Source organism: Trachurus trachurus (genome assembly GCF_905171665.1).
Source record: "Trachurus trachurus genome assembly, chromosome: 12".
Classification (NCBI taxonomy): Eukaryota; Metazoa; Chordata; class Actinopteri; order Carangiformes; family Carangidae; genus Trachurus; species Trachurus trachurus.
The window spans coordinates 462055-474638 of record NC_139908.1 but is presented as its reverse complement, the minus strand read 5'-3'; the positions used below and the strand labels follow the sequence as shown (position 1 = coordinate 474638).

General features: G+C 44.5%; 1 protein-coding gene across 1 annotated transcript; it reads left to right on the top strand.

Moving 5' to 3' along the window:
• Nucleotides 1–1609: 1609 nt before the first annotated feature.
• LOC310995006 (protein NLRC3-like) lies at nt 1610–11747 on the top strand (the record flags this gene model as incomplete). Its single annotated transcript, XM_083983936.1, has 7 exons — nt 1610–1706; nt 1949–2214; nt 2836–3935; nt 4125–4664; nt 7332–7508; nt 8972–9145; nt 11729–11747. 7 exons carry the CDS (start codon nt 1610–1612, stop codon nt 11745–11747), a joined length of 2373 nt encoding a protein of 790 aa, XP_083840062.1.
• Nucleotides 11748–12584: the final 837 nt, after the last annotated feature.

Sequence of the window (12584 nt, the reverse complement as noted above, 5' to 3'; positions counted from 1 at the left end):
TACAGACAAAAACACGGCTGTGCCATGGGTTCACCAGTATCCCCTATTGTGGCAAATCTGTACATGGAGGAGGTAGAGAACAAGGCTTTAAACTCCTTTGAAGGAACAACACCGAGCCACTGGTTCAGGTATGTGGACGACACATGGGTTAAAATCAAAACCAAAGAAGTACAAGCTTTTACCGAACACATTAACTCAGTGGACAAAAACATCAAGTTCACCAGAGAGGATGTCAAGGACAATAGTCTGCCCTTCTTAGATTGTGACGTCCATATGAAAAAGGACAGGAGCCTCCACATTGGGGTATACAGAAAACCCACACATACAGACCAATATCTACTTTTCGACTCTCACCACCCTCTGGAACATAAGCTTGGTGTTATCAGAACTTTGCAACACAGAGCTGATAACGTGCCCACCAGCTCACAGGCCCAAGGGGCAGAACACAAGCACCTGAGAGGCGCCCTCACAACTTGTGGTTACCCTAACTGGACCTTTGTGAAAACTGCAGCTGCTTCCAGAAAGAAAACCAGCAAAGTGGTTGAGAAAGAAAGACAAAACAAGAGAAAAAACATAGTCATTCCATATGTGTCTGGAGTATCAGAAAAACTCAGGAGGATCTTTAACAAACACCGTATCCCTGTGTATTTCAAACCCAGCAACACACTCAGACAGAGACTGGTACATCCCAAGGACAGAACACCACACACCCACAAAAGCAATCTGGTGTATGCAGTCCAATGCAACGAGGAATGCAAAGACCTCTACATTGGAGAAACAAAACAACCACTGCATAAACGCATGGCCCAACACAGGAGAGCAAACTCCTCAGGACTGGACTCTGCTGTTCATTTACATCTCAAGGAGAAAGCCCACTCCTTTGAGGACAGCAATGTCCAAATCCTAGACAGAGAGGACAGATGGTTTGAAAGAGGAGTTAAAGAAGCCATTTTTGTAAAAATAGAAAAACCGTCCCTCAACAGGGGAGGAGGTCTGAGACACCACCTATCCCCAATTTACAATGCTGCCCTTTCATCCCTTCCCAGGAGACTCAACAATCTAGCCTCAAAGAACAACTACTGTTCACAAGTGGCAAGTGACTCCAACGACTGTCGTTAGAACACAATAGGGCACTAACGAAGTCGAAACCAACTTCCCACCAACGACTGTCACTCCAACTACTGTCGTTGGCACTTGGAGCACAAAAGGGAACCAGTGACATCATCACCCTTGTGAAACGCCCACACAAGAGGTTAAATAGTGAGTCTCCACACCAGATAGTTGGACCAGTCCCAGCCTGGTCAGCTGCGTACATGAACTGATGAAGCCTCTTGGATGAGAGGTGAAACGTCTTCCTAGACAAATAACTAAGTCCAGTTGCTTTCGATTTAACCTCCTTTGAAACCCTTAGGGTAGGTGTAAATATTTAGTAAACACTTAGTAATTACTAGCTCTATATGATTCCCAGTAAAATTGGTGCAACTCTTTTTAACTTAGGAATGACTAAATCTTGATTTAGTAAACACTTACACTAGCTCCTGGTTACTGAAGCCCCTCCCCTTGAGGTGGTTAACCAATCAGAGCCGAGATGTTGACCTGTGACTGAGACATGTTGCTGATACAGAAATGTCTTGACAGAGAGAAGAGGAGCGGTGTCTCTGTGGACGAGCAGCTGTCCTACAGTGGACAAAGACCCAGAACCAGAGGTGAGCTGCAGACAGCCAATCAGAGCAGCTGTGGACAAAGTGAGACTGAACATCTGTCTGCTGATGTGGTCATTTGTTGTTTTCTCCAGAGTCGTTGTTCCATCACACAGCACTGACATTTAAGATGAGGATTCAAACCTTCTCTTTGTTGTCTGTAGTTTTTCTGTAACTGATGAAAATAATCTGATCAGATTGTCAGACTCTCTGTCTTCAGTCTGACTCTGTCTCTTGTCTCTCAGCAGATCGTGGTCTGCAGGAGGTTTTAGATCAACATAAGATCAGTCTGAGGAGCAGATGTGAACGAGTGACTGAAGGAACTGAGGGAACAGGAAGTGGAACAAGAAGTGAAACGCTCCTCAACAGGATCTACACTGAGCTCTACATCACAGAGGGACAGAGTGAAGAGGTTAATACCCAACATGAGGTGAGACAGCTGGAGACAACGTCCAAGAAGAAGACCCTCCATGACACTCCAATCAAGTGCAACGACATCTTTAAAGACTTACCCGTCCAACAGAGAGAGGACGTCTCTACGGTCTCACCTGTCCAACAGAGAGAGGACATTTCTACGGTCTCACCCGTCCAACAGAGAGAGGACGTTTCTACGGTCTCACCCGTCCAACAGAGAGAGGACGTCTCTAAGGTCTCACCTGTCCAACAAAGAGAGGACGTTTCTACGGTCTCACCTGTCCAACAGAGAGAGGACGTTTCTACGGTCTCACCTGTCCAACAGAGAGAGGATGTCTCTACGGTCTCACCTGTCCAACAGAAAGAGGACATCTCTACTGTCTCACCTGTCCACCAGAAAGAGGACGTCTCTACGGTCTCACCTATACAACAGAGAGAGGACGTCTCTACGGTCTCACCTGTCCAACAGAGAGAGGACGTCTCTCCGGTCTCACCTGTCCAACAGAGAGAGGACGTCTCTTTCAACTTTTTTGACAAAATGAGACGTATGTTCTTGAAATATTTTCATCTCCAACAGAGAGAGGACGTCTCTACGGTCTCACCTGTCCAACAGAGAGAGGACGTCTCTACGGTCTCACCTGTCCAACAGAGAGAGGACGTCTCTACGGTCTCACCTGTCCAACAGAGAGAGGACGTCTCTACGGTCTTACCTGTCCAACAGAGACCCATCAGAGTGGTTCTGACCAACGGCGTCGCTGGCGTTGGAAAAACCTTCTCGGTGCAGAAGTTCACTCTGGACTGGGCCGAGGGCTTGGAGAACCAAGATGTCAGTCTGCTGGTTCTGCTTTCGTTCAGGGAGCTGAACCTGATCAGAGATCAGCGGTTGAGCCTTCTCAGGCTGCTCCATGTTTTCCATCCAACATTACAGAAGGTCACAGCAGAGCAGCTGGCTGTCTGTAAACTTCTCTTCATCTTTGACGGCCTGGATGAAAGCCGACTGTCACTGGACTTCAACAACAGGGAGGTTGTGTCTGATGTCACACAGACGTCATCAGTCAACGTGCTGCTGACAAACCTCATCCAGGGGAATCTGCTTCCCTCGGCTCTGGTCTGGATCACCTCCAGACCTGCAGCGGCCAATCAGATCCCTCCTACATGTGTTGACAGGATAACAGAGGTCCGAGGCTTCACTGACGCCCAGATGGAGGAGTACTTCAGGAGGAGGTCCAGTGATGAAGATCTGTCCAGAAGAATCATCTCACACATCAAGACGTCCAGGACCCTCCACATCATGTGCCAAGTCCCAGTCTTCTGCTGGATCAGTGCTACAGTTCTGGAGCACATGTTGAGCACAGACCAGAGAGGAGAGCTGCCGAAGACCACGACGGACCTGTTCTCACACTTCCTGCTGGTCCAGACAAAGAGGAAGAAGAACAAGTACGGTGAAGGACATGAGACGAGTCCACAGGAGCTGACGGAGGCCGACAGGGAAGTTCTTCTGAAGCTGGGGAGGCTGGCGTTTGAACAGCTGGAGGAAGGAAACATCATGTTCTACCAAGAAGACCTGGAGCAGTGTGGTCTGGATGTCACAGAGGCCTTGGTGAACTCAGGACTCTGTACTGAGATCTTCAAAGCAGAGAGTGTGATCTTCCAGAAAACAGTCTACTCCTTTGTTCATCTGAGTGTTCAGGAGTTTCTGGCTGCAGTCTACATGTTCCACTGTTTCACCAACAGGAACACACAGGTCCTGGAGAACTTCCTGGGAGAGGACTACATCAAGAGAGACTCAAACCCAGAGTCTGTCTTCAAAAAGATTCCCAGGTTTTTTGGATTCAATACAAACAATCATCCACAGATCAATAAGAGTCCTCCACCCCTGGTCAAGAAGTTCCTGAGAAAACAAACCAAGGAACATGATAACAGTGACTTGTCTTCAGAAGAAGAAGAAGAAGAAGAAGAAGAAGAAGAAGAAGAAGAAGAAGAAGACATGTTCCACTGTTTCACCAACAGCAACACACAGGTCCTGGAGAACTTCCTGGAAGAACAACATGATGGTTTAACCCTGGTTAACTTCCTGCAGAGCGCCATGCAGAAATCCCTCCACAGTAGAAACGGTCACCTGGACCTGTTTGTTCGCTTCCTTCATGGCCTCTCTCTGGAGTCCAACCAGAGGCTGTTAGGAGGTCTGCTGGGTCAGACAGACAACAGTCCAGGAACCATCCAGAGAACCATCAACAACCTGAAGGAGATGAAGACTGATGACAGTTATTACAGGGATGACAAAGATAAAATCTCTCCTGACAGAAGCATCAACATCTTCCACTGTCTGACGGAGATGAAGGACCAATCAGTTCATCAGGAGATCCAACAGTTCCTGGAGTCAGAGAACAGATCAGAGAAGGAACTCTCTGAGATCCAGTGTTCAGCTCTGGCCTACATGCTGCAGATGTCAGAGCAGGTTCTGGACCAGTTGGACCTGGTGAAGTACAAGACATCAGATCAGGGACGACGGAGACTGATCCCAGCTGTGAGGAACTGCAGGAAGGCTGGGTGAGTCCAGGCATGATTGTTGTGTGCTTATCTTAGAATATGCATCCTGAATTTAATCATGACTCGAGCATCTCATTTACTCACTTCATTGCTCCAACCGTACAGATGAATATCAGCCTCATGGCTTCCCTAACACTTCCCGTACGCGTCACTGCTCACGTGACCAACATAATCTAATACATGACAGTGATCACAATGATTATTGATCAGTGGATCAGATCAGTGGTTTAGTCAAGATCAGATAAACCCAGTTTTCATTGATTCTCATTCTTCTTAGTTTGACTTTAAACAACGACAGGTCAGTTGTGTTTTTTCTGGAGCTGTTGTCAAAGCTGTGAGCTCCAACATGGAGATTCTTCAGTTGGTTGTGTTGTTGCTGCTCAGTGAATAAAAACACATCTTTAGTGTTTTTTGTTGAGTTTATTTTGACTTTTTGGTTTGATTCCAACCTGATGAAACAAGTGAAAGCAGCTCCACTGATCTTCCTCCTCACTGTTTCCAGCTGTTGGTAGGACTGTGTAGTATTAAAGCTGTAGTGTCTCCAGAGGGAGCTATGTGCAGTCTGATCAATGTCCTCAGGTGATGTCCCCTGAGTCAGTGTGGGCGGAGTCTGAAGATGAGGTGAAGTTGGGGGGGCTGGTTGTTTACAACCCCATCCTCACTGTAAATGACTCCTATAGGTCAAAGCTACGTTGTGTACGTAGTGTGAGTAAAGTGGCTCGGTCACTGCAGACAGCTCTGAACTTGTTACCAAGGCAACAATATTTAAGGTTAAACTCAGCTGTTGGGAGGGGCATCACCTGACAGACTGCATCACCTGACAGACTGAGCCCCTCCCTCTTGTGTTGAGGAGAGAGGAACGGTCAGATTGAACTCTGCCTATAACAGAGGTTCAACTGGCCTGGAGCTGGTGTTTCTCATCTCCAGTGAATCCAGTAGCATGTGAGCAGCAAACATCATCTCCATCAGTCTGTTGTTGTCATTTATTCTCATTCTGCTGCTCCTCTCACACACTGCACACACAGGTGTGTTACTGACTCACTATGGTTGTTATATACTTTATTTTCTGTTTTATTTCCAATGGGCCCATGTACAATATTACACACAGGCTAAATGTTGCCATGTGATGCGTTGTAGCAGAGTTAGCTTCAAGCTAATGTCCCTCTGCAGTTACCATGACGCTCTGAGTCTCTGTGACCTTCTCCCGACTCAGTAACAGGTGTTCAGATTGTTGCTTTTACAAACGATCATGAATGTTATTGTAGCTCAGGACTGAAATCTAATGATATGATTGGATGTTGTTGTTGAATAGAATTAAAGAAGAGGAAGCCTCAGAGCTCCTTCAGGAGGAAATAGACTCTATTTAAAAAGGGCCCAGCCAATAGGCCTATTTCACGACTTCCGGGTTTAGGTACTTCCGGTTTCCGTTACAGGGTAAAACTACTTCCGGTCGCGGAAGCGCAATGGCTGAATCCAAAAATAAAAGCTTCTGCTGCGTAATATAATACATCCATGTGCGTACCTCAGTGTACAAATTCTAGACAAAAACAGCCGTACTTGCATTTCCATGAGTTTCCGAAAGAAAGACCTGAGAAAGAAGTGGGTTTTGGCTATTGCTAAAAAAAAAAAAAAACAGCATAGACCAGCATCATTTCCATGCTGGTTTTTCTAGCAGGGTAAGTTAGGCTATACGAAGAGATGATGGAAAAGACTTTGTTTAGCTTTTGAACGGCAAAATATTAAAACTAAACCGTACACTGGTTTACAACCGTTACTGAATTACTGTATCAATGTCAGTTCTCCAACAAAATCTTCTTGCTTCAAGGTTTTATTTTTCACTGTCCAAATGGAAGATTAGCGGCTAATCATTAGCCTACTGTAATAATGCCATACATAAAACATATTAAGTAGCAATATATATTTACTCATCAAAGATGTTCACTCAAACCCACATTATTTGAAACAAACTTCAAACCACACACAGCCAGTACCACTACTAAGCATAAAGTCCGTTAGCTTAATGCTAACTAAGCATAACTTCCGCTAGCTTAATGCTAACGACGGGCTAACAAATTAGCATCGCTATCGCCATTCAGCAGCAACTGACAGTGATAGCAGTAAAGCTGCTAAAAGTTTTAATATTCTTTAATGCGAGAACATCGCCGTTAAATCCGCAGCCTGTTGCCAGTTTATCCAGATGTTGCCTGGTAGGAAATGTGCTTGTTTTGGGAGAAATGCGGAGGGAGCAGCGACCGGGGGCTAGCAGGCAGATGCTCGTAGGCTACATCCAGGTAACTTTATCCACAGGTTTTTAGAGGTTTACCGCTGACTGGTTAAACTTTTTTTAGGAGATTAATGTTAGTCTCACTGATGAAATCTTTTGTGGCGGTCGTATTAGTTTGTTTGAATGAAAAGTGTAGCCACTCTGTCAATCCCTCTAGCCGCAGCTGACCGGACCGGATGTTGATTTACCCTGTGTGACGTCACTTCTGAATCTCGTGAAATAGGCCTATTAGGTGCAGGACCGAGCCATGAGGATCATTCCAGTGACAGAAGATGAGCTGAACCATCCCATCATCATGTCCCACCATCACATGCACCAACTGTATTTACACTATTTACATCAGATTTTGATTTGAACAGATTTGATGTTTTCTCTAATCACAGACTACGTGACTGTCAACTCTCAGAAACTCACTGTGAAGTCGTGGCCTCAGCTCTGAAGTCCGACCCCTCCCACCTGAGACACCTGGACCTGAGCTACAACATGAACCTGAAGGATTCAGGAGTGAAGGTTCTGTGTGCTGGACTGGAGAGTCCAAACTGTAGACTGGAGTCTCTGAGGTCAGTGTGTCTGTTGTAGTTTTTTGTTTGTATTCAGGTCAAATGTTTGACGTTTCACTTGTTTGGTTGAGGATTTCAACAAAGAGCTGGAGAAGAGAAAGGACTCAGTGTTTATTACTACCAGAAGAAGGTGAGACCAGTCAGTGTTTGTGATGGAGACAAGTTCTCTGGTTTTTATTGTCTAGATTTTGATCCTCAAACCAGAAACTTGATGAGGATCAAACTCACAGATGTTCTGCTGCTGATTTGAACATGACAGAAGCTTCAACAAATATTTCACCAAGCTGAAGTCACATCAGTGATGATGATGAACGGCAGCAGATTGGAGATTTCTGGAAACATCAAAGGTTTCTAAGGTTCCAGTTGATTTCCAGCTGGTTCTTGAAAACAGAATCTATTGTGTTCATTTTCACTGTTGATCATTTTATTCTTGGTGTCTGTTCAAACAGATTTACAGGCTTCAGTGTTCCACAAAGAGCTGATTGTCCTTCCACTGTAGATGTGACATGTGTCTGAAAGGCTCTGATAGGGCTCAGGCTCTTTGAGGCCCAATAACAGAAGGACAAAGTCCCTCTACTCATTGAGACGCTGATCATTGATCAGGACACATCTGATCCATTAGCACTGATCTGATCTTCTTCTGTTCTTCTTTATTCAGATTGAGGTGCTGCAGGTTGTCAGAGATCAGCTGTTCTTCTCTGGTCTCAGCTCTGAAATCCAACCCCTCCCACCTGAGACTCCTGGAACTGAGCTACAACGACCTGCAGGATTCAGAAGTGAAGCATCTGAGTGGTTTTCTGGAGAGTCCAGACTGTAGACTGGAGACTCTGAGGTCAGATCACTGACTGTTACTGTTGTAGATCTTAGATATTTGATCCACAACTGAACCTGATTGATCTCCACTCAGAACTTGAATCATTGACTTTGATGTGATGAATGAAGGACGTTTGAAATAGTTGTTGTCTCATGTTTCCACTTGTTCTTCTCTCACACTGACAATGACTCTTCACTTTCAGATCATTTCACTCAGTCTGATCAATAATGTCTGTTCACTTGACTTCATTTTGTTCACAGAGATGATTTGAATCTGATCTTAAAGTCAGAGCGTTTGACTAAATAAAGACTGACTGGTCTGAAGCCAACACATAAGATGTGTGTGTGTGTGTGTGTGTGTGTGTGTGGGGGGGGGGGGGGGGGGGGGGGGGGTGTTCAGCTGAATGTGTGTAGTTTTAGTTTCCTGAGACCAGAACCAAGAAAGACCTTAGTCCTGGATCAGGACTGGACCTTTAGACTTTGATCCAGTTCAGTCCTGAATTAAAGTATTGGAGTCAGTGTTTAGTCTGTGATCAGTCTGATCAGATATTGATTCTATATTATTGACAGACTGTCCTGAGGTCAGCAGCAATGATCAATCAGTTTTGAAGAGGTGAATGAATGTTGTTCTTCTTTTATTCTTTATTCAGATTGGAGGGCTGCAGGTTGTCAGAGATCAGCTGTTCTTCTCTGGTCTCAGCTCTGAAGTCCAACCCCTCCCACCTGAGAGAACTGGACCTGAGAGACAACGACCTGCATGATTCAGGAGTGAAGGATCTGCATGATCTCCAGAAGAGTCCAGACTGTAGACTGGAGACTCTGTGGTCAGTCAAGTCTGTAGCTGTTTCCCTCCAGATCAATCAACTCATTAACTGGTTTCTGGAGGTTGTTGTTTTCATCATGTAACTTAGATCCACAACAAGACATTTAGACATTTAGACATATAGACAGGATGCCATAGCTGAAGGTCTAAATGTTCCAGCATCAGGTGAAGGTGTTAGGATGAAACCAGGAAGTAGGAGCCAGACGTCCTGTTGCATCTATCACTCATATCAGATTGACTAAATCCATGTTGTTGATGAACAACTCACTCAACTACTGACTAACAACAACTGACACATCTGGGGCCTCATTTATCAAAGAGGGTGTAAAACTGCTACTAAAGTTTTGCGTACGGCGAAAAGACAAAAATGGCGTACACCCGAAATATTTACACCTTTTTCAGATCTATCAAACTGTGCGTACGCACAACTCTCTGCATTTCCCTTTGATAAATCACACCGGACTCAAGAATGGTGCACACGTGAACACACCTCTTACTCCGCCCCCGGAACGCCTATATACAACTATATATGGTCAGCACGTGCATATTTAATTAGCCATGTGCTCTCTGTGGCGCAGCAACAAGTGACAACAAAGTGACAACGGAGACAATGGGCGGAGGACGGAGGAAAGTTGCGGTACTTCTCCGCTTCTCTGAAAGCAGATACACGGGCAATAAATCAGTCAGAAAAATGATCTTGCACTTTAATAAGCTACAATAAAAACAAAAACCTCCCAAATCTCAACAAAAGGGAGCAGAAAGAAGAAGAATCTTATACATAAGATTCTTCTTCTTTATGCCTACATGTAGGCTAATCTGCCCGTTTATCCCAGAAAATCTTTTTTTTTTTTTTTACCTAGATGTTAAAACAATGTAGGAAGCAGGACGATAGCTACTTTGCACGCCTTTCCACTACACAGTTACAGCTCTACTGGACTCGGTTTGGGTCATTTTCCATTACAGCTGAGTCCTTCACAGTTCCTCCTCAGGGCCGCGTTGTCTCGCTCTTTATTCTCTCCTCTCGTCAGATCCAAACACACGTGCACTTCGTTAACTCGGGTGACAGAATAATAACAGTCTAGGCTGTAGATCAGTGTGCGCTGCTGCCGGTGTGTTTTTAAACTTGGATGGTTTGATCCTTGTCGGACGTCACACAGCCTAATCAAAAAAGCAAAATCCTCAATCCGCTCTGTTTATCAATTAACATAAAGCCTAGTGTTATTATAGAGCGGGTTGGATTGCCAGCATCAACGGTCCACCACTACCACAATTACTTCAAAAAATCCTACTGTGCTCTTCTAAATGTACTCCGCTCCTCTCTCCCTCTCACACTGCAGTTCTCTGACTCAGCAACGGTGTCGCCAATTCCTCCTGTTCCTCAAAAAAGGCGTAAATCACGGTACGCCAGGGTCAAAATGGGTGTAAATGTCCACACTTTTCCCCGTCAGGTTTTGGCTTGATAGATCCCAAATTTGGCGAAGAAAAGTGCGTACGCACAAAACGGGGGGAAAAGGGTGTAAAAAAAGTAGGGGTGTCAACAATAATCGATTCGGCGATGCATTGCAATGCGGGACATGCACGATTCAGCATCGATGCGGCAACGTGCCATAATCGATTATGTCACTGTTTATTTTCTGGCCTCAAATAAAGTTGTGAAGTTTCAATTACCTCCGGGGGCGTTTCCGGAGCAACGACATGCGCAGCCTGTAGCTAAGCAGCAGCACCAGCAGTAGCAGTGTTGCCGCTGGCTTTCTTTTTCCTTTTTTTTTTTCACCCACGGTCGGGTCGAGAATTAAGTAATTAACGCTCGTGAGTCCGGCCGTGTTGGGTCCGAAACTCAACAAGCCGGTCGGGTTTTACCGTTACTACAGGTAGTATGCCCGTTTATCACCAATAAACACAGTAGAGGAGGGTGAGTGACTGAGCTCAGGCTGGGGGGTCTCTGATGCAGAGAGAGAGAGACCTGCCGTGCCGTGTAAAAACAACCACAACAGAAAGTGTCACGACTTCCTGTATCGGGCCCTTCAAAATAAAAGCCCCGTAGTCTTTCATATAGTTAAGTCATATTGATTTTGAGTTAATATTGACAAGACACGGCTCCAAAGGTTTGTTTGTTTTTTCCTGCGACCAATCGACCAATGAAATTTTGGTCGGCTAATTTTTGGGGGCAGCCCTAGAAGTGATTTATGTTTTCTTTTTCAGGTTTGAAAATCCCATATCCAATACCTGTACCATTCAATTTTATTTTATTTTATGACATTTATGTCAAAGATACAGGAGAGTGATAATACATAGCAGCCGATAAAATCTGTTGTTCAATATTTCATGACTGATGAAAAATTTGCCATGTTGTGTGCAGTAGAATTTTGATGCATTGCAATGCATCGGAGAATCAAATCGAATCGTTACCTGCTGAATCGTAATCAAATTGAATCGTGAGGGCAGTGCCAATGCACACCCCTAAAAAAAAAGGTTTATCCACAATGATAAATGAGGCCCCTGGTCTGAACAGGACTGAAGTGGCTGCTGCATCACTGACTCAACAGTCTGTCATTCATCACCTCTCCTCTGTGTGTGTCTGTAGGTGGAAGGTTAACCATTAAGACCACAGCTTCTTCACCAGTTCTTGCCAGATGAACCAGAGGAAGTGGAGGAGACTCCAGCGCTGCAGTCTGAACTGATCTGAGAACAGCTCCACTGTCACACACAGAGTCCAGTCCACCATCGTCCCTGTGTGTCCTCTGGACCTGACAGAGCATCATCAGTGTCTCTGGACTTAAAGGGCATTTCCACTCGTAATCAATGTTTACCTCAGATATCAGGTCACCTATGATCAGTTCATTTCCTACCATCCATACTCCAACTGCTGCGTCTGGACGTTTAGATTCGTTTTTTGTTCAAGAATCTATTGTTTTTTCGATGTTCATTAATGGCTCCGGACTAATTTTTAAATTGTTCTGTGGTCGCAAGTAACGTCCTTTTGACCATTTTGAAATTCGCTTTACAATTAAATTTAATCAAAATTCTGACTTACCGCGGCTTCAGCATTGTTCTCTAACCTCTACCTGTTTAAAACATCACGTTTCATGCCAAAAAATCAGATGATTTCAGAGTTTCATTATTCAAGTTTTATTTTTTTCTTATTTCTCAAGCCCTTTGCAAGAGTAATAAACGATGATATAAAACAACTGCAGATTAATTTTCTGTCAATAAAGCTATGGATTATTTGTTGACTATAATAAATATCAATTCTTTCTTGTATAAAATAAAAAGGTTGAGACACTGCACAACAGAAGAAATGTCACATTTACCTTTTTTATTTAAAAAATCTTTGACATTCCAGTGTTTCTGTTTTCCATTTTCTAACAAAAGAGGGTGGTGAGATGACACTCCAGATTGTCAACCATTTTTCTGAACCTCAACAACACATGTGGTCAGAT